A 27,104-nucleotide genomic window follows, 5' to 3' on the forward strand; every position below is an offset into this window, starting at 1 on the left:
AAAACTCCTTCAAAGGAAATACGGGACAAGATTAGAAAACTTCAAGGTAAATTCGTCCCTAAGCCTCTACCAATATTAAGGGAAAATAATGGATATATATCTGACCCCAAAGATGTAGCAGAGGTTCTTGCTAAGCACTTTGCTCATGTATCAAGTGCTGACAACTATTCCCCAGCATTTCAACAAATTAGAGCATCAACATCTGTTGTTCCTCTTGCTTCTTCAAATACTGAAGCTTTTAACCTGGCTTTTAGTATGGAGGAGATGCAAAATGCTATCTCCAGGTCTTCTTTAACTGCCCCAGGTGAGGATGGCATCCGGTATGAAATGATATCACATCTTCCAGTGGATACCAAGGAATTTTTATTAGAAACCTTTATTGGTCTATGGGCTTCCCATACATCTCCTGATTCCTGGCATACTTCAATTGTAATTCCAGGCTACAAGTCTGGTAAAGACCCAGAACTGCCATCTAGTTATAGGCCCATATCCTTGACCAGTTGCATATGCAAACTATTTGAGAGAATGATCAACAACAGACTTGTGTGGTATCTAGAATCAAAAAATCTTTTATCTAACAGACAGTTTGGTTTTAGGAAGAACCGAAGTACTCTAGACCCTTTGCTGATGTTATCAAGGGAAATTTCAAATGCTTTTTCTAAACAAAACCAGGTGGTGGGTGTCTTTTTTGACCTCGAAAAGGCATATGACACCACCTGGAGGGGTGGTATTTTAAAGCAATTGGCCTCGTGGGGTATAGGAGGACATATGTTCTCTTTTATTGAAGAATTTTTATCAAACCGCTCAATTAAAGTGAGAGTAGGGTCAGAACTATCTTAATCCTTCATGCAAGAAGAAGGTGTCCCCCAAGGCAGCGTATTGAGTGTGACCTTGTTTGCTGTTGCTATTAATAGTCTCATTAGTCACATACCTCCTGGCATACAAGGATCACTATTTGTCAATGACTTTGCAATTTATTGTAGTGGATCATCTGCACTACAAGCATGCCAAAATCTTCAAATTGCAATAAATGCTGCTTCCGCATGGGCAAATTCTCGTGGATTCATGTTTTCTCCTCAGAAGACCAAAGCCATTCGCTTTACTCGTACTTGAAAAAGGGAAGAGATCCCTACCCTTTTCTTAAATGATTGTATTTTGCCATATGAGGATAGTGTAAAGTTTCTTGGAGTCATTTTCGACAAGAAAATGACATTTGGTCCCCATATAAATGACCTATCTATCAGGGTTAAGAAGTCACTGAACATTCTGAAAGTGATATCGCATTTTGATTGGGGTGCTGATAGAACAACTTTGCTTAGAATTTATACATCTTTGTGTCTGAGCAAGTTAGACTATGCATGCCAAATATATGGGTCAGCTACAAAGACTTTATTTGGAAAACTTGATATTGTTCACAATGCTGGGCTTCGCATCTGCACAGGTGCTTACAGAACATCTCCCATTGACAGTCTCTATGTTGATTCTGGCATACCTCCCCTTTCCATTCGCAGAGAGCGAGTTGAGTTTGAGGTTTTTAGCTAGGTCCCTTGCTGTGAGAAACAATCCTAACTGTAAATATGTTAGGGCGCCTTTAGATCGGGCTCCTAACAGATCTAGAGTGCCTAAGCCTTTGGAAGTACAGCTGAAAAACAATGCTAGAGAAGTAGGCTTGTTAACAGCACAGATAGCAGAGGTAGTATATCCCAAGTCTCCTCCTTGGTGTAATCCACCTGTTAAAGTATGTTTTACGGCAGGAGGGAAAAATACCTTGCCTAGTAGGGTAATGAAAAGTGAGTTTTTAAATCATGCTGCTCAACATCATGGGAAACATGTTTTTACAGATGGCTCCAAATCGGCTGCAGGAGTTGGAAGTGCAGCTGTGGTGGGGGATATTGTTATTAGAAGGAAACTCCCATCCTCTTGTTCAATTTTTACTGCTGAGCTGTACGCAATAATTCTCGCAGTCCAACATATTTTTAAAAATGGCAACCAAAATAGTTTTTATACAATTTTTACGGATTCCAATAGTGTTTTACTCTCATTAAAACAAATTATGCCAGGCCATCATCTAGTACAAGAGGTGCAGGACTGGTTAGTACTTCTGCAGTCTAGGAAGAGTATCAGTGTTCACTTCTGTTGGGTCCCTGCCCATGTTGGGGTGGATGGGAATGAACAAGTAGATAAGGCAGCAAAGGAAGCTTCAGGGCTAAGTAATCCATCCCCCTTGAGTATTCCTTACAAAGATCTTAAAAGTGAGATTCATCTTTACTGTAAAAATAAGTGGCAAGCTCGATGGTCTGAACTGACCACCAATACAAAATTGAAACAAATCCACCCATTGGTGGATAAATGGTCATCTTGTAATTCTACAAGTAGAAGGGATACCATTATTTTAACTAGGCTGCGTATTGGCCATACACATGCAACGCACAATTATTTAATGAAGAGTGGGGAAGGGAGACAGGCCCCTCTTTGTAATACCTGTCAAGTGACAATGGATGTTAAACATATTTTAGTAGATTGTCCTGTTTTTAATCTTCAGAGGAGGACACATTTACTCCAGGACAAACCTTTAAGAGATATACTGGGGGAAAACTGTAATACCCTGAACTTGAGAAAATTTATACAAAGTATTGGGTTATATTATGAGCTATAATTGATTTTATTAATTATTTATTTTACCCTTTTAATCCCTATTTATTTCACATCTAGATTTTATTGTATGAAAGTGTTACGATTTGTATTAAAGGTTAAAATGATACTAAATGGTGTGAGTGTACAGATATGATTGAATGATTTTCGTTATATAGCGCTGAATGGCCTTTGATGCCCCAGTGCTTGGCTTAATGCCTAAATCCTATATTCAATTCATCCCGCTAGATGGACTGCTGACAGATGCCACTGGTTCGATGCTGCCATGGAAAATATTGCTAACATCACATGGTTTATGTGTCTTGACTTGGAACCCCCTCTTGTTTATGCAATGGACTATGACTTCTCTGTCTAGAACCAATCTGATGGTTCCTGGCTGGAGCCAGTCGTTTTAGGGTTAGGAATACCGCCATGGCCTTAAGACATTGATATGGAGTTGGCGAAATACTGTCTACCATAGTCCTTGGACTTTCTGTACTGGGAGTATCCCCCCCAGCCTGTTAAGGAGGTGTCTGTGTGAATGACCAGTTTTGGAGGTGGATATTGTAAAGGAACGGATTTTGCCAGATTTTTTACCTTTGTCCATGGCTGAAGTCTTTTCCTCAGAATTGGCGGAAGTCGAGCTCTTTTGTCTCGATATTTCTAGTTTGCCCTGGAGCGCCATACTCGGTTTATATCTTTCAGTCTGGCCTTCAGTACTATATGTTACCGAGGCAAACTGGAGGGCACCCAGGATTCTCTCTTGATTTCTCCTGGATGTCAATTTGTCCTTGAGAAAAAGTTTTGTGTTCTTTGCTATTTCTGTCCTCTTGGCTGTTGGGAGACGTAGCGTGTGGGAACGCAGATCCCATTGTAATCACAGCCATTGAAACTTGGTCTTTGGGACTAGGTGAGATTTCTCGAAGTTGATCTGGAACCCCAACTGTTGTAGGAATTTTATCACTTTGTTGCCGTGAGGCAGTTCTCGACGCTGTTTGACCAAATGAGCCAGTCGTCTAGGTAAGCTACTACAGTATTTGAATTCCTTGGGTTCGTTATTCTTGGATTACCGTCTCTGCCAGTTTGGTGAATATCCTGGGTGCTATGTTGAGTCCGAATGGCATTACAGTACTTTGAATGCATATGCTTGGTTTCCTAGTTGTTCTGTAACCGAAATACAAACCACGCTATTTACATAGGGGTTTACTTTCGGCATAGCTGAAATGACGAACCATTAGATTTTTAACGAGGGTTAACTACCCCCCGCTAGTTAGCAGGGGGTAGGGAAGGGCTCCCCCCCACACACCGGTGAGTTGTCTCACTTCACTTTTGGCTCTGACGAAGTACAGACGTTGCTGTTTTCATCCTCGTTAATGACAGCCTTAACTTGTTTTTTTGCTTTTTCTAGTTCTGTGTGTTTGGAAGTTGGCCTCGACCGTTATCTTCGTTATGCGCAAGTGCCCTGGACTCGCTGGCCGCCCTTATGGGACCTTCATGTCAGCGAAGGACACCGATCCTCACACCCTTTGCCCGCAGTGCCGAGGCAGACGGTGTGATAGGGAGAATACTTGCAGTGAGTGTAGGGAGTGGTCTGCCTCCCAGTGGGAGAAGTTCGGCCGTCGGCGTAAGAAGTAGTCCAAGAGAGACCGTTCTCCTTCAGGGGCAACCTTGAAGAAGGAAGGCTCTAAGGACTCCTCTTCCGCCACCCGAATCTCCTCCGAAGCTCCCACTCGATCGGTCTCTCGTGAGAGACTGCCGAGTGGTAGCGCAGGCCCTAGTGGTGTTTCTCGACCTCGGGGTGCGGGAGAGGGCGTTGCCTCCCTTAGCGTGGCAGCTCCCTCTTCTCCTCCGGGGGAGGATAATTTGGATTTTGATGAATATGACCAAACTGTGTCTAATAATTATTTGTTCCAGCTTTGGGCTTCCTTGGGGCTTAAGGACTCGCCCTCCAAGGAAGCCCTGTTTGACCTGATCCAGTTGGGGGCTGCGGTCAAACAGTCACCGGTAATACCGGGGGTATTCCCTTCGGATATTGTCGACATTGTTTTGGCCGAGCCTTCCGACGGGTCTGGTCAAACCCTTGGTACTGCTCCTGTTGCGGACGTTGCTGAAGGCTCTCCGCCCCCCTCCGAAGATCCTCCGAGGGGGGAGGGGAGTCCCACGGTCTCTCCTGCGGCTGGGTCTCCCCCTCGAGGGAGCGCACTGACAGAGACTCCTCTTCGGAGGACTGATGACCTGGACGCCCTTCCTCGTGGTTGTATTCCACGTAAGGCCCGTCGGCCTCTCCGCAGCAGAGGACTTCCTTCTCGCTATAAGGGAGTTAGGAGGCGCCTCTTTGGGTCATCCTCTCTGTTCCTCCCCCTAAGGAGGAGCCCCCCCCGTCAGGAGCAGACTGTCACAGCAGCGCCCTTTGACCTCTCCGCGGATCGTTCGCGATCCCCTACACCTGCCAGACCTTCCGACCTGCCTTCTCCGTTCCTGGCTGCAGATGCGATTTGGGCGCCTTCTCGCCCTGTTATCCAACAGGCACCGATCCCTTCGGGGAAAAGGGACTCTACTCACGGTGTGGGTAAGTCCCTTGCGCGTCAGGGTTCCCCTGTGCGCCACTCTGCGCGTTCGCGTGCAGTAGCGCTTGAGCGCTCCCCAGAGTTACAGTCTTCGGACTTAACTCGCCAGCGCTCTCCTGCTTGGCAGCGATCATCTGCTCGCCAGCGCGCTCCTTCTCGCAGGTCTCCTGCGAAGCAGCGCCCTCGTGTTCCTGATGTGCGCAAGGCGCACCCACGTTCTCCAGAGCGCTCTCGTTCTCCTGTGCGCAGCCGCACTACTGCTCAGCCTGTTCCTGATGTGCGCCCAGCACGCCAACGATCACCACCGCGTCCACGATTGCCTGATCTGGACCTAGGCAAGGGTACCATCCCGTCGCCTCGCCCATGCGCCTCTGCGCGCCCTTCTGCTCTGGCGCAACAGCGAGCCAAAGCTCCTGTTCGCGAGCGTTCGCCTGCACGTTAGTCTCCGTCCACCTCTTCAGATGTGCGCAGTAATCTTACTTTGCGCCAACGATCTCCTGCGCGTCCACGCGATCACTCGCCTGTGCGCAAACGCTCTCCTGAGTCTGATCGCCCCAGGTCTCCGACTCGCCCGCGCGATAAATCGCCTGTGCGCAGTCGTTCGCCCGTCCGTAGTACGCGCCATCGTTCTCCGGAGTACACGCGACATCGCTCGCCAACGCGCCAACGCTCTCCTCCTGGCAAACGCTCGCCAAGTCGCTTGCGACTTTTTTCGCCTGATCACCGCCGTTCTCCTACGCGTCGCCGACGGTCGCCTAGTGCTCAGCGCACACCTTCACCTACGCGATCTTGTGCTCCTTCACGTGCGCGCCAACACGTTCCCTCGCCAACGCGCCATAGTGTCCCTTCGCCTGAGCGCCCACTTGCCAGCGCGCCATCTTGCCCACGCGCCCCCTCTCCCGCGAGCGAACGCACCCACGCGCATTCTTCCACACGCGGCAATGCGCCCGCGCTTCAGAAATCGCCCGCGCGCGATTCCTCGAATGCCTTTTTGCGTGAGAGCCGCCGCGATCCCCATTCTCACAGGGATCATCAGCGCGGCCAACTGATAGGGACACAGACTTCCAGATCAGCCTCTGGACTGGATCGCCACCGCGCAAGCGTAGGATTACCTACCAGGACCAGGAAGGATCTACGGAGAGGTCCATGCAACATTCTTTTTCCTCTTCTTTTCAGGCAGGCCCCGTGGCGTCCACTCCGAAGGGTCAGGAGATCCCCTTCCCTCCAGCGGGGATAACTGACACAGCGTCAGTTACCCGTCAGCCTTGGTTCCCGTCACATGATGAACGCAGTGGTTCAGGCTGTGAAGCCTGCCCTCGTTGATTTGGTACTAAACCAACGGCAGACTCATCCCCGCTGAAGAGAAGGAGAGGAGTGGACTTCGTGGTGACTTCTCCTCGGGAGAAGTTGGCTCCCAAGAGGTCGGTCAGGAGGACTCCTACGCCTTTTCCTACGTGTGCTGTTTCTCCTTCTCCTGTGGACGGGGTGGTTCCGTCCTCAGGAGAGTCCAGCGAGGCAGGGTTCTCCCACGGCACCAATGAGAGGGAACCCCTCCTCTTCGGAGAGAAGCTGCTCGTGGGGAAGCCCCCTTCCGGACCTTTTTGCTGGAGTCCTGTATTCCTCCTAGGAGGGAGCCCAAGGACTTTAAGACGATTCCTAAATAGTCATCCAGGATCCGTCCAGAGCCAACTAGACCCCGGAAGGACGTCCACGTATCTCCCCAAGATGAGCCTTTGGGGACCGGAGACTTAGCTGCCAGTCCTCAAGGAGGACACCAGTTCGAGTCGGAACACGCTTTCTGGCAGGTCCTAGGCTTGATGAGGCAACTCAACAAGTTTAAGGCCCTCTTAACGAGAGAATGCCTTGATGAAGTCATTGGGCTTCAGCACGGCATATCATTCCCGTGCTGAAGGCTTGTGACGGGCAAGAGGGCTCTCGAACTGGGGAATTTCTTTTCCTCAGTTTGACTCTAAATTTCTCTCATTCTTTTTCTATTACCTCTTATTGCTTATTCCTCCTTCATAATTATCAGCTGTCTCCAACCTTGCTGTCAAAACTCTTTTACCCATTTCACTGTCCAGGTTTTTTAGAGGGGACATTGTATCCATGATCGGTTTTTATTTCAAAATCAATTGTGGGAGCTGTGGTGGTCTTGCCAACTGCCCGAAAATGTTTGGACACCTAGGAGTGTCAGTATTCCCATACTGGCACGCGGAACTATCTCTTAGGAAATTTGGCCTTCGGATTCCAGGGGTTGGCGATTTTATAGAGATAGGACTCTCGGCATTCTGTCCGGTTTGCCTGCCACTATGATTAGAGTGGGGATGATTGTATTCATGAAATGCTCTCAGTCCCATCAAGCGGGTTTGGCATACACTTGAGCCACTCTAATCATAGTGGTACCATCCCTTTGTGGTAGGGTAGGGAGTGGACATTTGGTAAGCAGCTTTCACAGGTGTCATTGGTGGAGAAATTAATTCCAGGAAAGGCTAACGGTGTCTTCTTTGGAATTTCAGACAGTCTTAATTTTTTCTCTCCCTTAAACTATATTTTTTTCCATTGTTTTTTTTTCATTGTTATTATGACCCCTTCCCTCCCCCTGAAAAAATAATTAATGAGTAAACTTAATATTCCCCGTACCCCTGGATCAAATGGCGAACCCCAGACACCGTTGACGACTTATGCTTGTTTAAATAGGGAAAGCTCTGTTGACAACCTCGGCAATAAAAAGGATTCCTCCAACAATACTTCTTTGACCAGTGTTGTTAAAGACAATTTATCGGCACTGGTGGAAAATGATGCTTGTAATAACCGTAATACTTTACTCTCTGGTTCTGGCTCATTACCAGATCCAACAAAAAATCTGAAAATTCTCCATTTAAAAAACATACCAATTGGTTGTAGCTATGACATAATTCATGAAGCCTTCTGTAGATTTGGAGCAATCAAAGAAATTTTAATGGAGCTTAATGGTAGTAAAGGCTTTTGGGAAGCTTGGGTATCATTTTCAAGTTTTGAGATTGCTTTAGAAGCAAATAAAAATTTAGATAGCATAAAAATTGACAATTGTTTGATTTCTGGGGCTTTATGTGATAAAGCACCAAGACACCTAGAGGTATATAAACCAGAAGAATGGATGGAAAAAGAAATAGAGCATAGACTTCCAGAAGTAAGAACCCCCAAGCCCCCAACATGGATAATTGCATCTGGAAAGATAGAAAATTATAACTATTATAAGATTAGTAAATTTATACAAAAAAAAGTTGGATTAATTAAAAGTAAGGATATTAGTAGATACGGTAAGCAATCTGTTTTGATTAATGCAAAATCAGATACTCAAGCTCACATGCTTTGTGGCATGAAGATTGCAGAAATTGATCCTATTAAGGATATTAAACCACATATGAGCTTCAGCTATGGTAAAGGAGTAGTTTTTGATAAAGATCTATATGAATTCTCAGAACCAGAAATTCTGGACATGTGCCCTGCTAATGTTTGGAAAGTAAGTAAGATCCCTCAAACAAGCATGGTAGTTTTAACATTTGAAACCCCTGTTATACCAGATCATATAATTATTGAGAATGAAAGAGTACGTGTTCGAGAATATAAACCTAGGCCTTTACAATGCTTCAATTGTTTCAAGTACGGTCACCCTTCCCGGTACTGCAATAATACGAAGATCTGTATTAACTGTTCTTTGTTAGAACATGGCCAATGCAACAGAGATACAACCTGTGCAAACTGTAAAGATAATCATAAACCAAATGATAAAAGATGTAGAGAATACAAGAATGAAGAAGCTGCAATCTTGAAAGCAAATGCTGAACATATAAGTGTAGGTTATGCAAAGCATTTACTCAATCGGCAACTTAATTTTGCTCGCGCGGTTAAGATGCCAACAAAAGATTATAATCCACTACCCCTTACTACCACAGGGGGACCAGTGGCAGCACCTGGCCCGTCAGGTGCATCTCCCTTAGTGGTAGTAGCCCAGCCATCTGGGTCAAGTGCTCAGGCTATAAAAGCCAGAGCACAAACCTCCAAAGAGGTCAATATGGTGTCCAACACACCAAAAGTATTGTCACCGATAGGAGCATCTCCCCTAGAGGTAGTAGCCCAGCCTTCTGGGTTAAGTGCTCGAACTGTTGAAGTTCTAGCACAATCCTCCAAGGAAGCCAATGTGGCTTCCACCACCTTAAATGTATTGTCTCAGGCAGAATCTCTACCTGATTTGATGGAGATTGGAAAACAAGATCTTCCAAAGAGGAAAAGGTCCCCATCATCCTCACCTTCATCTAAGTCAGGTAAGTGCCCTACTGCTCATGATCCTAAGGTTGACTCTTGTAAAGATTCTAGAAAGAAAGAAAAGAAGAGTGGTGGCCTAGTAAAGCCTTCCATCTCCAGGCCTTACATGGCTTCATCTGAAAAGTCCCAAAAGACAAATGAGACAAAGAAAAATAATAACAAAAGATAATGTCTATCATCCAGTGGAATTGCAGAGGTCTAAGTACTAGCATTGAGCAAATAAAAACTTTAACCAGGGACTTGGACACGAAGGTAATTTGCCTACAGGAAACCAAGATCAGTGACAAACCATTTAATCCTGGACTCAATTATCATCTTTGTAGATCCCCTCCTTTGCAAGCTGCAAGAGCTCAAGGTGGTACAGGTTTTATTATTCACAAATCTGTAAAATTTGAAACAATCCCACTCAATACACCACTACAGGCATGTGCAGTTAGAACTCATATCGGGAAAAAAATTACTTTATGCTCGCTATATATTGAACCATCCTTAGAACTTTTCCTCTTAGATCATGCTGGTAATCCAAGAAGGCTTAGACTTTCTGACCTCCAAGACTTGATCAATCAGCTTCCTGCCCCTTTTATTTTAATGGGTGATTTTAATGCAAAGCATACTTTATGGGGTGGAAATGTGTGCGATAGATGGGGTAATCTTGTTGAAGAATTAATCGACAACAATGATGTAATACTAATGAATGATGGTTCTCCAACTAGGTATGATGTATTCCACAACTCTACATCAGCCATTGATTTGTCAATCTGTTCCTCATCCATTCGATTGGACTACCTTTGGTCAGTAAATGAACACCTACATGGCAGTGACCATTGGCCAATAATGTTAAATTATGTCCATAATCTTCCTTCTCAGTGTCCACCAAAATGGAAGATAGATGAGGCAGACTGGGCAGCTTATGAAAACTGTTCACACACTGATAAAGAATATGATGAATTTACATCTCCAGTGCATGCCTATCAACATCTTGAAAATATTATTGATGATAATGCTAGCAAGTTTATACCTAAAACATGCGGTTTACCTCATCGCTCTGTAGTTCCTTGGTGGAGTAAAGAATGTGCCAACGCAAGAAAAGTGACCCGAACTTGCTTCAGAAGATACTTGAGGACAAACTATTTAGCAGATAGAATAGCATATCTCAGAGCCTGTGCCAAACAAAAAAGAATTTTTAAAAAAGCAAAGAGAGCATCTTGGAAGAAATATATATCTAATATTAATACCAAAACTCCTTCAAAGGAAATATGGGACAAGATTAGAAAACTTCAAGGTAAATTCGTCCCTAAGCCTCTACCAATATTAAGGGAAAATAATAGATATATATCTGACCCCAAAGATGTAGCAGAGGTTCTTGCTAAGCACTTTGCTCATGTATCAAGTGCTGACAACTATTCCCCAGCATTTCAACAAATTAGAGCATCAACATCTGTTGTTCCTCCTGCTTCTTCAAATACTGAAGCTTTTAACCTGCCTTTTAGTATGGAGGAGATGCAAAATGCTATCTCCAGCTCTTCTTTAACTGCCCCAGGTGAGGATGGCATCCGGTATGAAATGATATCACATCTTCCAGTGGATACCAAGGAATTTTTATTAGAAACCTTTAATGGTCTATGGGCTTCCCATACATCTCCTGATTCCTGGCATACTTCAATTGTAATTCCAGGCCACAAGTCTGGTAAAGACCCAGAACTGCCATCTAGTTATAGGCCCATATCCTTGACCAGTTGCATATGCAAACTATTTGAGAGAATGATCAACAACAGACTTGTGTGGTATCTAGAATCAAAAAATCTTTTATCTAACAGACAGTTTGGTTTTAGGAAGAACCGAAGTACTCTAGACCCTTTGCTGATGTTATCAAGGGAAATTTCAAATGCTTTTTCTAACCAAAACCAGGTGGTGGGTGTCTTTTTTGACCTTGAAAAGGCATATGACACCACCTGGAGGGGTGGTATTTTAAAGCAATTGGCCTCGTGGGGTATAGGAGGACATATGTTCTCTTTTATTGAAGAATTTTTATCAAACCGCTCCATTAAAGTGAGAGTAGGGTCAGAACTATCTTCATCCTACATGCAAGAAGAAGGTGTCCCCCAAGGCAGCGTATTGAGTGTGACCTTGTTTGCTGTTGCTATTAATAGTCTCATTAGTCACATACCTCCTGGCATACAAGGATCACTATTTGTCGATGACTTTGCAATTTATTGTAGTGGATCATCTGCACTACAAGCATGCCAAAATCTTCAAATTGCAATAAATGCTGCTTCCGCATGGGCAAATTCTCGCGGATTCATGTTTTCTCCTCAGAAGACCAAAGCCATTCGCTTTACTCGTACTCGTAAAAGGGAAGAGATCCCCACCCTTTTCTTAAATGATTGTATTTTGCCATATGAGGATAGTGTCAAGTTTCTTGGAGTCATTTTCGACAAGAAAATGACATTTGGTCCCCATATAAATGACCTATCTATCAGGGTTAAGAAGTCACTGAACATTCTGAAAGTGATATCGCATTTTGATTGGGGTGCTGATAGAACAACTTTGCTTAGAATTTATACATCTTTGTGTCTGAGCAAGTTAGACTATGCATGCCAAATATATGGGTCAGCTACAAAGACTTTACTTGGAAAACTTGATATTGTTCACAATGCTGGGCTTCGCATCTGCACAGGTGCTTACAGAACATCTCCCATTGACAGTCTCTATGTTGATTCTGGCATACCTCCCCTTTCCATTCGCAGAGAGGAGTTGAGTTTGAGGTTTTTAGCTAGGTCCCTTGCTGTGAGAAACAATCCTAACTGTAAATATGTTAGGGCGCCTTTAGATCGGGCTCCTAACAGATCTAGAGTGCCTAAGCCTTTGGAAGTACAGCTGAAAAATGATGCTAGAGAAGTAGGCTTGTTAACAGCACAGATAGCAGAGGTAGGATATCCCAAGTCTCCTCCTTGGTGTAATCCACCTGTTAAAGTATGTTTTACGGCAGGAGGGAAAAATACCTTACCTAGTAGGGTAATGAAAAGTGAGTTTTTAAATCATGCTGCTCAACATCATGGGAAACATGTTTTTACAGATGGCTCCAAATCGGCTGCAGGAGTTGGAAGTGCAGCTGTGGTGGGGGATATTGTTATTAGAAGGAAACTCCCATCCTCTTGTTCAATTTTTACTGCTGAGTTGTACGCAATAATTCTCGCAGTCCAACATATTTTTAAAAATGGCAACCAAAATAGTTTTTATACAATTTTTACGGATTCCAATAGTGTTTTACTCTCATTAAAACAAATTATGCCAGGCCATCATCTAGTACAAGAGGTGCAGGACTGGTTAGTACTTCTGCAATCTAGGAAGAGTATCAGTGTTCACTTCTGTTGGGTCCCTGCCCATGTTGGGGTGGATGGGAATGAACAAGTTGATAAGGCAGCAAAGGAAGCTTCAGGGCTAAGTAATCCATCCCCCTTGAGTATTCCTTACAAAGATCTTAAAAGTGAGATTCATCTTTACTGTAAAAATAAGTGGCAAGCTCGATGGTCTGAACTGACCACCAATACAAAATTGAAACAAATCCACCCATTGGTGGATAAATGGTCATGTTGTAATTCTACAAGTAGAAGGGATACAATTATTTTAACTAGGCTGCGTATTGGCCATACACATGCAACGCACAATTATTTAATGAAGAGTGGGGAAGGGAGACAGGCCCCTCTTTGTAATACCTGTCAAGTGACAATGGATGTTAAACATATTTTAGTCGATTGTCCTGTTTTTAATCTCCAGAGGAGGACACATTTACTCCAGGACAAACCGTTAAGAGATATACTGGGGGAAAACTGTAATACCCTGAACTTGAGAAAATTTATACAAAGTATTGGGTTATATTACGAGCTATAATTGATTTTATTAATTTATTTATTTATTTTACCCTTTTAATCGCTATTTATTTCACATCTAGATTTTATTGTATGAAAGTGTTACGATTTGTATTAAAGGTTAAAATGATACTAAATGGTGTGAGTGTACAGATATGATTGAATGATTTTTGTTATATAGCGCTGAATGGCCTTTGATGCCCCAGTGCTTGGCTTAATGCCTAAATCACATATTCAATTCAATTCAACAAGTTTAAGGACCCGGAGACTGCCCCTCGTCAGGGCAAGGACACGGTGATAGACCAAGTCTACGGCACCCAGAAACTCCCTAAGTCCAGCGCAGCTTTGCCTTGGTCCAAAGGGGTGAAAGGGGCCAGGGACAGGGTCGAAGCCCAGCTCTCCGAGCTCGCCTCCTCCGGTCGTTCTTCTGCCGGGTTCAAACTCCTCCCGCCTCCTCGAGTACATCAGAGGAGGTACTTTGAGATCATGGGGGAGTCCAGTATGGCCCTTCCGCTCCACCATTCCGTGGATGAGCTGACCAAGGGAACTCCTCTCGAAGCTCTCTGCCCGGCAGGTGACGTTCTCGGCGTCGGAGATCCTGAACCTTGAGAAGGTCGCGAAGAGTGCCATGCAGGCAACTTCGTGGCTGGACGTTTGGCTGGGATCTCTGGGCATCCTATTGCGCTCTGAGGATCTGTCTAAAGAGAGCAATAGGAAGGCTTTGGAGACTTTCCTCCTCTCGGGCACGCGTTCGATAGTTCCTCGCTCACCGGGTTGCTAACCTGTGGGCTAACTCGATCCTCAAGCGTCTTGACGCAGTGACCGAGAGGTTCCATCCGAAGGTCCCCGCCGTGGACGTCTGCAGGCTCAGGCACTCCTCCATCACTGGGAGGGATCTGCTCGAGCCCAAGGACATAGAACGAACAGCTGAGAGGTGGAGGAGATCGAATAGAGATTCTCTCCTCCAGAGGTCCCTGACATCTCGGCCCTACAAGCCTCCGGCACCTCAACAGCAACAGCAGCCTCGCAAGACACCGAAGCAGGCTCCGGCAGCTAAGAGGGGTGTCTAAGCCGCAGCCCTTTCAGACCAAGGACAGAAGGTGCGGCAAGTCCTCTAGGGGAGGAAAGAATCCTAGGGGCAGCAATCCCCCTGCGTGTCCACCTGTTGGGGGATGCCTGAAAAGTTGCGTGCACAGGTAGCACCAACTTGGGGCCGATTCTTGGACGGTCTCTGTGATCGGACAAGGTTATCGCGTCCCATTCACGACATCTCCACCTCCCCTGACAGCGAATCCAGTGCCGCTGAACTCCTATGCCATGGGATCGGCTAAGGGGTTAGCCCTTCGGGCAGAAGTTGAGACCATGCTCAAGAAGGATGCTCTCCATGAGGTTGACGACAGCTCTCCAGGCTGCTTCAGTCGACTCTTTCTTGTAAAGAAGGCGTCTGGAGGCTTGAGACCTGTCATCGATCTCTCAGCCCTGAACAAGTTTGTCAAACAAACTTCGTTCAGCATGGAGACAGCAGACACGGTCAGACTTGCAGTGAGACCGCAAGACTTCATGTGCACACTGGATCTGAAGGACGCGTACTTCCAGATCCCAATCCATCAGTCTTCCAGGAAGCACTTGAGATTCAGCCTAGACAGCAAGATCTACCAGTTCAAGGTGCTGTGTTTCGGTCTCTCCTCAGGTGTTCACCTGAGTGTTCACACTGATTTCGTCTTGGGCGCACAGGAATGGCATACGTCTCCTCCGTTATCTGGACGACTGGCTGATCCTGGCAGACTCCGAGTCGACCCTTCTTCGACACCGGGACAGGCTTCCGGAGGTTTTCCGAGATCTGGGGATCATGGTAAATCTCGAAGTCCTCTCTGCTTCCGACGAAACGATTGGTTTATCTAGGCATGATATTAGACTCCGATCTCCACAAAGCCTTTCCATCAGACGACAGGATAGCAAGGCTGAGGAGGGTCGCAGAACCTTTCCTCAGGCGGGAAGAGTTTCCGGCCCATTTATGGTTACGTCTTCTAGGTCACCTTTCCTCCTTGGCACGTCTAGTTCCAAACGGCCGCCTCGGATAAGATCCCTGCAATGGCGGCTAAAGTCCCGGTGGAATCAAGGCTCCAATTCTCAGGACTTTCTGGTTCCTATAGGATCCACGGAACTGACGGACCTTCGGTGGTGGCTGAACGACGTGAACCTTCGAAAGGGAGAGGATCTTCTCGTTCTCCCCCCAGAATTGACTCAGTTTTCGGACGCGTCAAAAGAAGGGTGGGGGGCCCACATTCTGAACCAAAGTATCTCAGGCCTCTGGTCAGAATCAGAAAAGTACCTCCACATCAACCTGCTAGAAATGAAGGCCGTTTTCCTGGCTCTTCAACAGTTCCAACGGACCCTGGCGGGCCACTCCGTAGTGGTGATGAGCGACAACACCACGGTAGTGGCTTACATCAACAAGCAGGGAGGTACCTTTTCTCAACAGCTATCCCATCTTGCAGTAGAGATTCTGAGGTGGTCCGAAGTCCACTCGGTCACACTTTCGGCTCGCTTCATTCCGGGCAAGAGGAATGTGCTCGCCGACAGTCTGAGCAGAGCGACGCAGATAGTGAGTAATGAGTGGTCTTTGGATCCTCAGATAGCCAACAAAGTCCTGACTTTTTGGGGTTCCCCGACAGTAGATCTGTTCGCGACAGCCTTGAATTTCAAGCTGCCTCTGTACTGCTCTCCAGTCCTGGACCTAAAGGCTCTCTGGCAAGATGCTTTTCAGCAGAGGTGGGACAACATCGACGTCTACGACTTCCCACCGTTCTGTCTGATGAGAAGGGTGCTCAACGAGACCGGTCAATCTCTCCATGACTCTTTTAGCTCCGCTATGGCATCACGCAGAATGGTTCTCGGACCTTCTGCAGCTCCTGACGGAGCTTCCGAGGAAACTCCCCCCACGACACGAGCTACTCAGACAACCACACTGCAACATCTTCCACAAAGTCGTAGCGTCGCTTCGGCTTCACGCCTGGAGACTATCCAGCGTCTCCTCACGGAGAGAGGATGTCTCGCCACCTGCGCAATTCCTCTATCGGAGTCTACCAGGCGAACAGGAAAGTCTTCAGTGGTTGGTGTCGTGGGAGGGGTATCTTTCCGCTCGATGCCACTATTCCAGCAATAGCGGAGTTCCTTATGTATTTAAGTGAGGGAATGCGCCTTTCAGTTACGGCGGTGAAAGGCTATCGCTCGGCCTTAAGCCTGGCTTTTAGGCTGAAAGGAGTGGACATTTCCTCTTCGTTAGAACTTTCTCTACTCGTACGCAGCTATGAGCTTACCTGCCCTCAGTCAGAAGTAAGACCTCCTCCTTGGAACGTGGTTCAGGTCCTCAGGGCTCTGAAGAGAGCCCCGTTTGAACCATTACGCCAGGCGTCTGATCGCCACCTGTCTTGGAAGACAGCTTTCCTGCTCGGTTTGGCCTCGGCCAAGCGGGTCAGTGAACTTCATGGTCTTTCTTACGACGTCGCCCATTCAAGGGGATGGGGGGAGGTAATGTTCAGGTTCGTCCCCGAGTTTGTTGCCAAGACTCAGAACCCTGGGGTGTCAGACCCTAGGTTCGACTCCTTCGGGGTAACGAGTCTTCGTTCTGTAACAAGTGACCCAGACCATCTGTTACTTTGCCCAGTGAGGAGTCTGAGGCGTTACTTGAAAAGAACAGCTGCAGTCCGTCCTCATGTGCAAGCGTTATTCGTAAGCACAGGAAGGACGAAGAGGAGGGTCACCAAGAACACCATCTCGGCCTGGATCCGGAAGGTTATTCAACACGCCTTGAATCCTGACCCTCCTCTGTCACGTCGCCCTAGAGCGCACGATGTCAGGGACATCGCTACGTCCCTGGCATTCAAGAGAAATTTCTCTTGACGCAGGTCTTGCAAGCTGGGGTGTGGAAGCGCCAAACAACCTTCACAGCCCACTACCTGCAGGACGTGACCCACAGGAGCCTTTATACCTTCCTTATTGGCCCTGTGGTGGCTGCACAACAGCTGGTCTAACCTCAGGCTCCTTAATGGACAGGTAGCAGAAGGTTGGGGGCATTGTTACCCGGTTTTAGTCTGCGTGATTGAAAGAGTATGTCTGGCCCTTACTACTTTCTTCATTCTCCCCTCCCTTGGGGAAAGCAGCATCCTGGTCTCTGCATAGCTGACCTCAACCTTTGCAGGTAAACCATGCTCCCTTGTGCTCCTAGTATTAGCTGTAATACTGTTTGCGTCCCCCGTACCCTGACGAGGTGGTATTGGGAACGTCCTAGCCTAGATTTCTATCGAAAGAACTCCAGGTCAACTTCCTAGGACGAGTCACAACTTCCTCCACACACAACTTATGTAGGCCGCACGTTCGTAGCAAGCAATGGAAAGTGCGAGGTGCAGGGACCCCCTTTCTCAAGTGCTGCTCACTCGGATTTTGGGTCCCCGGGTAAAGCCAAAAGCCAGTAAGGCTGGGGACTTTCCGCCCTTCCTAAGGGGTAAGTCACCCTATGTAAATAGCGTGGTTTGTATTTCGGTTACGGAACAAATGACAAATTCGGAGATAATTTTTATTTTTCCTAACCATACAAACCTTAGCTATTTACACATATTTGCCCGCCAGCCCTGTCCCCCAAGTCAAGTCCTACCTCTAAGTGAAGTGAGACATCTCACCGGTGTGTGGGGGGGAGGGTAGCAAGCTACCCCTTCCCTACCCCCTGCTAACTAGAGGGGGGGGTGGGGTAGTTAACCCTCCTTAAAAATCTAATGGCTCGTCATGTCAGCTACGCCGAAAGTAAACCCCTATGTAAATAGCTAAGGTTGGTATGGTTAGGAAAAATACAAATTATCTCCCAATTTGTCATTTTGAAGCCTAGAAACGGACGAAAATGCCTTGGTATCGGAACGTGATAGTAACCATCTGTAAGATCTATAGAGGTGGTGACGGCCCCACGGGGAAGTAAGGTCCGCACCCGAGAGACGGTTAGCATGTGGAACTTGTCGCATCGAATGTAAGAATTCAGATAAGACAGGTCCAAGATTACTCTTCGCTTGTCTGAGTCTTTCCTTGGCACGCTGAACAAGCGACCTTGAAATTTCAAGTGTTTTATCTCTATAATTGCATTCTTTTGTAATAGATTGTTTGCATATAGGACTAGCTCCTCCGTTGGAAGTTGATGGAAACTGGTTGGTGGAGGGGGCTGTTCTATCCAACTCCACCCCAGACCTTTGGAAATTATGCTGAAAGCCCAATTACTGAACCTCCCAACAGTTTCGAAAGATGTCTTCCCCCTACCCGAGAATTCTCGATGATACCCTGCGGATTTACCTCCTCGGCCTCCGTGGAATCCTCGGCCTCGAGAAAGGGTCCTTCCACTACCTCTGTTGCGAAAAGTTCCTCTCGCACCATAGCCTCTGGCGCTTTGGTAACCCTGGAACGCACCCTGGGTTTCATAGTTGTGGTTAAAGGCAGGGGAAGTAGCATAAGAGGTAGTAGCTACCTGGGACTGAGGAACCAACACACATTGCTGTTGGGGTTGTCCTTTTGAAGTGGAGGGTTGAATCCCTTGCGTTACCGGGATGGTCTGAACTAATTGTTGTGACTGCCGGTTTTGGAAGGATTGGTTGGCTGGGGAACGAGAGGACTCGACCCGTAAAACAAAACAGCTGACTCCAAAGTCTCTGAGAGATGTGAGGTATCCCTGGAGGGGGATGAGGGTATGGGGTGGCATACACCAATAGAGGGGAGGGGAGGAGCCAGCGAGAACTAGCCAATAGTGGGGCTCGAGGCGATCACGTGGGACCGAGAGTGGACAGGAGTACCAACCTGTCCGAACAGAACCACTAGATAAACAAAAACGGAATGATCATAACGGATAATAGAATACAGTAATGTAAAAATAGTGTAACATATAGAACTAGGTTATAAGGCATGCGAAAGCTAAATTAAGGTAGCAAGAGAGGGACGCAGGTAATGGCAGGGAAAGAATAAAAAACGAGCAGAGCCCTCCAGTGCGGGTAGGTACCAAGCTGGACAGGGGGGCCAACACAACGGCTAGATCGGGCATGATGCCGATCGGTAGGATAACAAAAAACTAGAGTAAAAAACTGCCAAGTTCGAGTCCCATTCGAACTAATAGCGAGCGTAACTCTATCTAGGTGTAATGTGTAATAAATCCTAGATTAAAAAACACCATAACGCGATAACGAAAACCTTCCAGGTGCTCGGCCTCGAAGGGAAGCAAGCAAGCCAAACCTAAAGTAAAGTTTAAAAAGCTATGATACGTGAGCAATAATATCAGTACTTATAGCAAAGTGTTAATCGTTAAAAAACTCATGCGCAACGGGTTCAAAACGTATAACAATTAGTATAGAAGACTAATTGCAAGGCGTTAAGAACGAGCCAAGGAGGTAGCAAGGCCAACATGGCTGCCGCGTAGCAGGGCCATCGAAACTGAGAAAACACGAAAACTCAAATAATAATAAAAATAAGGGCAATGCTACCTCCAGAAACTCTCAAATCATAGATCTAGTACTTAACTTGGATGAGGAATCTTGGGTATCAGACATCTTGCACTAGAGCAGGAGCAAACCACCGAAAACACAGAGCTAAAAAGCACAACAAACTGTCGTAGTGATTCTTTGAAAAGGAGTGACGTAGTTGGCGTGGGTTGAGATGGTGGTAGTAGCTTTCAGTGGTGGGTGTTGAACGGCACCTCGCCGTTACAGGGATGTTGACGAGGAGATATCTAAATGGCACGAGACCTCTGGTTGTGGTTTAACACGCCCCAGTATTATACCGACACCTATTTAGGTGAGCGAGCTGGGTTCAACCCTGGCATTCCTATGCAACTTTTTTCTCTGGTAATACATGGCAGTTATATACCTTAGAAATTATGCAAAAGGAGCATTTCACGGAGCGGCACAGGTGGAGCCCAGAAATTATAATTTAAATTTTAATGCCAGAGTGGTGATTGAGATCAGGTTATCAGACTACAATACAAGGTGGCAATGATCAGGAAGTTGCACACAAGAAAATGTTAGTTAATAGATAACTGGCAAGCTGGAATACAGCTGTTGAAATTGTGCAAACAACCAACAGATAATTTTACACCTATCGGTAGCAGGGAGGCGACTGCCCCAGCCTGTTCACTGACCATTCACTTAGTTCTTGGCTGTGGTTGAGAAGAAAAGTTCTTGCTGGCTGGAATTATTGGCATAATCAATTTTTACTCTTTCAATATGTTTATGAATTGTTTGAAGGGCTTTTTTGTGATTGTTCAGTGGCTTCTTGAATGAAAGACTTATTTCTTCCCAGGAGTTCCTGCGGAGGCTTGGACTACAAACAAAGGATTCTTGGAAGTGTGTTCATAGCCTTTGAGTTTCTTCCCTGCCTGGCATTAGGGACTGGACTCTCGTGGCTTATGTGGTTGTCGTCCTTGGGAAGCAGTCTTCGGTGCCCTTGGAGTTACATTTTTATCTTTTGAGTGGTTTAACCACGAAATCTTGCTTAACTTTGCAATCCTCGAGGTAGGGTGGCCTTGGGAGTGCAAGGGAAACTAAAGTGCCTTGCACGTTAAGGCTGACATTCCCATGAAAGACACCCCCCCCCCTGCAGTAGCAGCCCTTCCTTGAAGGCAGTAGTTCTTCAGATTTTCTAGTTCTTCCTTTGCCTTTCCCCGGGCCCCTCGAGGTAGAATTTTCCACACCAAAGGATTTTCCCCTATCAAGAATTCTCCCCACCAGAGGATTTTCCCCTTGCAAGGTGCTGCTGGCAACTGGGAGTGTCTTCTTCATATTTGAACCCCTTGTGTTGTGCTTCTAGAGTTTTACTGCTCTACGGAGCATGCTCTCCCAGGGCTTTGCCCTTCTGTAGGTCCTCTCCAGAGCATTAGCTCTTCGGAGCATGCTCTGGTTTCTTTTAACCTTGCCAGATCCTCCCTCTTCAGAGAGGGAGATTCTTAATGCCTCTGGTGTGTCCTCAGTTTGGGTTGGGACTTCTAGATCATACTACAGTCGGCGTCTTGCGAGTAGCTGCGTTTTCGCCAGTCTACGTTCGCAGTCTTTGGAGGGAGACTTTTCTCCTATGCCCTTTCATGAGAGGTGCAATTCGGTTCTTGTTCCTCTGGATTGGCATGGAACCTCTAGACCCTCCCTCTACCATTCCCGAAGTATTCAGAGAAGCTGCGTTGCCTCTAGCCTTCCTTCGGAGGAGGAGATTCACCCAGGTACCCTTGCCCTTTGAAAGCACCCTGTAGTACAGTTCATGATTCTCCAGACAGTTTTGGATCTTCTAAACCTTCCTACAGACTCCTCCAGTCCTTTAATATTTCAAGATCTCCAGCAGTTAGAACTATTCAATGGAATGTAGATGTTGCAGTATTTAAACGGTTCGCATTTTGAACCTTTGGTAAATCTTTTGGTTAAAGATTTTGGTTAAAGATTTCGCAGAAAATATATTTCTTCTGTTGGTCTCGACATATGCTAAATGTATATGTGAACTGCTTGCAGTTTTTTTTTATAAATTAGGCTCTGGAGAAGTTAACCTAATGAATGATCTCTTGAGAAAAGGTTTTGCCACATTTTTCAAATTCCCTCTTTGGAAAAAGTTATTGCATTAGAAAAGTTATTGCATCAGAAAATAAGTTGTCCTGTGAGAGTTCATGAGTGTTGTTTGGCCAGCACTACATACATTACAGGAAATGCTCAAAGTTTTTTGGGAATGAGATGTTCTTGTTAAAAGTTGGTCATGAAGGCGAACAAGTAGGAATTTGATGGAGAATTTCCCCCCATGAGTAGTTCTGGTAAATTATTATGATTTCTCTTGAAAAACATTCACTGTCGCTATATGAATCTTTTTAAGTTACGCCATAGACGTTGGTCGTATTTTTTTCACACCCTAATATTTAATTTTGAAAAGGAACTTATCTAGGGAAGACTACGTTTGCCATTTTTTTTAAATGGCATGAAAATGGGGTAAATATTTTATGAACACTGCGTGGGTGGTGTACCAGCACAAGTGACTGAATTCGTACTAGTCTTGTTACTACTGTACATGTCCACGAAATGTGCATGCAAAAGGAAATTTCTGCTCTCAAACCAATTTGGATTATCATGTTCGCGCTGTATACTGATTTGATCGTATTCAAAGTTAATTGTAAAAAGAGGTACTACTATATACATTAGATATACAGTATAAACAATTTTATTTTTTTTTTGTGGTTGCTTTAATTCCTGTTAATACAATTTATCCATTTCACTTTGCAATGTCAAAGAGAGAGACACAAGGTACCATTCCTTGACCTTGGTACCTATCTGTGCAATAAGGTACCATTTGTTTTAACGTGGGCAACTTTGACTTAGTTCATTACAAATTGGAAATTGAGCACTGTCTGTATTTATATGTAAGTTGGACATGCTTGCATTCATGTTTGTGGTACCCAAAAGGGTCCCTTCGACTGACATTGCTGCTGCGGAATGTTTTAGTGGGAAAAGGACTTAAACCAAAAAGTTTGCCACTTAGTGTTAAAGCTTTCATAATCCTTTTTTTTAGTCTTAGATTTATCTTATTTTATTTTTCAGTACGTTCTTGTACAATATTATTGTGGTAGAATATGGAATAAGTTTTATTTTACTGCTGTATAAATTTGCAAATATTTTTTTTAGGGAGAATATCACATTTTTTGCAAACGGTGAAACTATTTTTTCTTTTTTTATCCTCGAGAAGGAAAAACTTGGTGCTAAATTCAAAAAATTTAAATTTCTCATCTTTCAACAGTATTTTTATTTTTACATTTCAGAGAGTTCCATGAAAAGAAGAATATAACTTTCCACAAAAATAATACGGTCTCGTACATGCAACAGCGTTGGTGGGTGTGGGATGAAAAGCTCTCTGGCAATCGTTCAAAAAATGACATTGTGTATACGCTAAATCCTGTTCCCATTGTAAGTAATTGCCTAATCTACACTAAGTTCATAATTTTCAATTGTTCTATTAGTGTGACATCCTTTGTATATCATGATATCATCATGTTTTTGGAAGTTTCATATTTAGTCAAATAAGAATTAGGAATTTCAAGATTTTGTCTGAAGGAAAGGATCCTTTAGTTATAGAGTAAATCTACAGTCAAAGCTTTCAAAGATACCAGAGACTGCTATAAATTGTTTTCAATAAGTGTAAAACAGAATAAAGTATTGTATTATTAAAAATCTATGATAGCTCACTAGTTAAAAAGGTCAGTTGACCAAGGACATAGGATTACCCACTCTTTGAATGCATCTCATTTTTATGTAAGGGACTTTGTATGTTCTACTTTTTTCACATCAGATTATTGGTCTAACTAACAACTCCTGTTTACTGATAACTTAAACTTTCATGCTGCAGATTTAACTTTGCTTCAAACTAAACTTGTGTTTTTCAGTCTAGTGCGTGGGCTGTTCGTAATAATGCAATATATATATGGCAGCTGAACAAAGTATTTAATGAAGTGAAAGAGCAAGTTGTCCGTAGAAATACAGTAGATGAAGTGCTGTTCTCTGGGTTTGAGGTAAGTTGTTTGCAATACTATTATTGTAGTGGTTGAACGGTTTCGGTTTTGGTAAACTATCTATTTGAATTTTATAAGCTTATCAACCCTTGCTTGTTTCTCCTTAAAAACAAAATTTGTGGCATTGAAGGATTCCAGCAGATAACTCCCTATATTTGGTATTTCTATTCTATTCCTGTTGAAATTCATTTTTTAATAGCATATTTATGCAGGTCTAATTTATGTAGTCTTATATCATTACCTTGTAATGTTTATACTTTTGAAATTACTTACTTGATCCTACGCTATACTGGATCTTATGGTATTGAGAAATATTGAAAAGTCAGATGATTTCATGTAAACTGCATATTTTGCAGAAAAAACCTGACCAGTTCGTCATGTTTCAAGGTGGTACTACTCCCATGAGGTGATATTTCCAGTATATATTACTTTCTGAATAGGGGTCAGTTGTACCCAGAGGAGCTGTGGCCAAACTTTAGACTTTGATTGTATAAATTACCAGTGTTGGTCTGTTGCCATAATTCTTACTTGTTCTCAGGGTAGTGGCTAACCAGGTGAACTGTTGAAATGTCTTTGTATCCAATTGCCATCTACATAAACAGGTCTGAAAGGTTATTGCCACAAATGTACTGCACAACATCACTTTGTTGCAACCTCCCTCTCCCTCTCCCTCTCCCTCTCCCTCTCCCTCTCCCTCTCCCTCTCCCTCTCCCTCTCCCTCTCCCTCTCCCTCTCCCTCTCCCTCTCTCATATATATATATATATATTTAACTTATTCTCAACATTTTGATTTGCAGCATTTGGGAGCAATTTAGTACAGTAATTCATCCTTGTAATAGGTGCAAAGCATCAACTTAGCAAATGCGTTTAGGTACTGAAGTGGAGTTTATAGCGAGGAGGTGTTGTAATGCAACTTCTTTAGTGGACAATCACTATTGATGAGGGTAACTTGAAACCATACTGGATTCCATACTGGCAAGATAATATTTTTAGGTACCAGTTATGAATGAAACTAGAATTTGTGGTTTAAACCGTAATGGGAATGGTCATTTCACAAGTTGATCAGCCAGTCGTTAGCATAAATTTTACATAAATGTCAGGCAGCCTTCAATGTTTTAAGGTACTTAATTTAACCTATGAACTCCATGTAGTCCTCTTTTAACTTTCTGTACAGCAGCATCAGATGATTACATTGAAGAGCTATCAAATCTTTTGAAGCATTTTACTATGTTCCATAATGCTGAACTTAGGTTGTACAGTAAATGTTAAAATAGTTGATATATTTGTTGGAAAAGGTCTGTCAACCTTCTAATGGAAGCATTCTTTCTTTTGCTGACATCTCAATACTTGTGACAATGCAGTGAAGTTTAGCTTTTGCCAATATCCATAAAATTTATCCAATCTTAAAGATCTGCTCTTTCTATAGAGGTAGGCTTACTAGTAAAATAAATGAGTTTCAAAGTTCTGAATCTTGGGTAAAAAAATGCCTGTAAGCCAGAAAAACTTCTGTTGGAAAACACAAAGTTTGATTAATAAAATTGTACTGAAAGTTATTGGTCACTGCATGTATATTTCTATGAAAGATTAGTACATGGGAGATGTCCATGGTATGTCATTTGTACATAAGTCGCATCTTTGTTTTCACTAGAAAAGGTTGTCTAACCTTGTACTGAAATGTAATTTGTACACAAGTCACATCTTTGTTTTCACTAGAAAAGGTTGTCTAACCTTGTACAAGTGTACTCTCTTATGAAAAGTAGTGTTTTTCTTTACATACATTCATACATATACCAAGGCACTTCCCCCAATTTTGGGGGTTAGCCGACATCAAACAAATGAAACAAAAAAGGGGACCTCTCCTCTGCTTTTCTTTAAGAGTTGCTTAAATATACTAATGATTTTGTTTTTGTATGAAATTTTTTTTAACTATTGGTCTTTAAAATCTTATTATTTTGTTCATTTAGGACCCTGTACTGGACTGGGTTCAAGAAAACGTTATTGCAGAGAACGGGACTTACCATCCATTACTTCCCCTTATGAACCTTCCTAAAGGCATTGCAAACTACAAAAAATTTGGGTGGTTTTACATGGTAATATATAGCTTCTAGTTATTCATTATGAACCTTTTTTGAGGCAATTAAACAACAAATTCTTTTTTTTTTGTGATACATGGTAATTATTGCAAGGAGATTATGGGGCAATTTATAGGAACTATTAAATATAATTTTGTCAAACTTTTTTTCTTGTCTGTTTTTATGCTAGTCTGTGATTTTATTAATGCTTATGTGCTATTTATGGTTTAAGATCTTATCACACTGACTAGTAAGAATCAAAATTATCCAGTCACTCATCTTGTAAAAAGGATACAGTATACACTATTTGAAGTTAAAGCTTAAAATTTAGTGTAAAGGCAAAGGAAAATATCTGATAACATACACAAGTGAAATGTAATGCACAATATTAACCAATCGACACATTTCACATAGAATATGCACTATTCAATGAGCTGAAAATTGTGCAAAGGCTAAGGAAAATTTCTGATAGCATACCCTGGTGTTAATTCTTAAAACCTTGCCAGGTTATCCGCAATTCCTGGGCCTTTATATTCTATCTAGTCGTTTATGTATTAGCTTTTAGTTTATTCTTTATTCCCATTATTTCTAGTCCTTCTATTTAGTTCTGTATTTACTGCGATATTGCGTACTATATTTTAATCTAATCCAGGTTTTGTATATTTAGACAATTTTAATCTACAGGATGAAATTTTAAAAATTTCCTAACCTGTTAAGACACAAAGTACAGCCTTTTTCTTAGTTACTAGTGAAGAATTATTCTTGACAAAATTTGAACACTTGCATAATATAGTTGCTTGCTTCCACCTTCATTCATTTTTCACTTGAATACCTTGGTTTTTCTAGGCATTTTGCACATTTAATTTTATACATTTTGTAGTGATCAGGTATTTTTTGTGTGAAAATTTGTATATGATTTCTAATCATGTTAGATTTTGCCCCAAATATAATTACGTAATGTAAATTTTTATTGCACTGTATGAGTAAAATGTTGAGTATAATTTCAATGAAACAAACTTCAATAATGTTCAAGTAATTTTTTTTGCTATTTTGAAAGCTGTAGGGGTTTTCATGAATTGAGGTTAATTTGTTTTTCTATCTTGTCATT

At 43.8% G+C, this 27,104-nt stretch overlaps 1 protein-coding gene across 1 annotated transcript in view; it reads left to right on the forward strand.

Annotated features, from left to right (window-relative positions):
• LOC137648818 (protein croquemort-like) overlaps window positions 1–27,104 on the forward strand; it is a 122,422-nt gene that overhangs the window by 80,017 nt on the left and 15,301 nt on the right. Inside the window, exons 4-6 of the mRNA XM_068381976.1 lie at window positions 23,178–23,322; window positions 23,799–23,924; window positions 25,889–26,014. Of these exons, the coding sequence (XP_068238077.1) occupies window positions 23,178–23,322; window positions 23,799–23,924; window positions 25,889–26,014 (397 nt within the window). The remainder of the gene's footprint in view (window positions 1–23,177; window positions 23,323–23,798; window positions 23,925–25,888; window positions 26,015–27,104) is intronic.

The sequence above is a fragment of the Palaemon carinicauda genome, chromosome 10 (assembly GCF_036898095.1).
Source record: "Palaemon carinicauda isolate YSFRI2023 chromosome 10, ASM3689809v2, whole genome shotgun sequence".
NCBI lineage: Eukaryota > Metazoa > Arthropoda > Malacostraca > Decapoda > Palaemonidae > Palaemon > Palaemon carinicauda.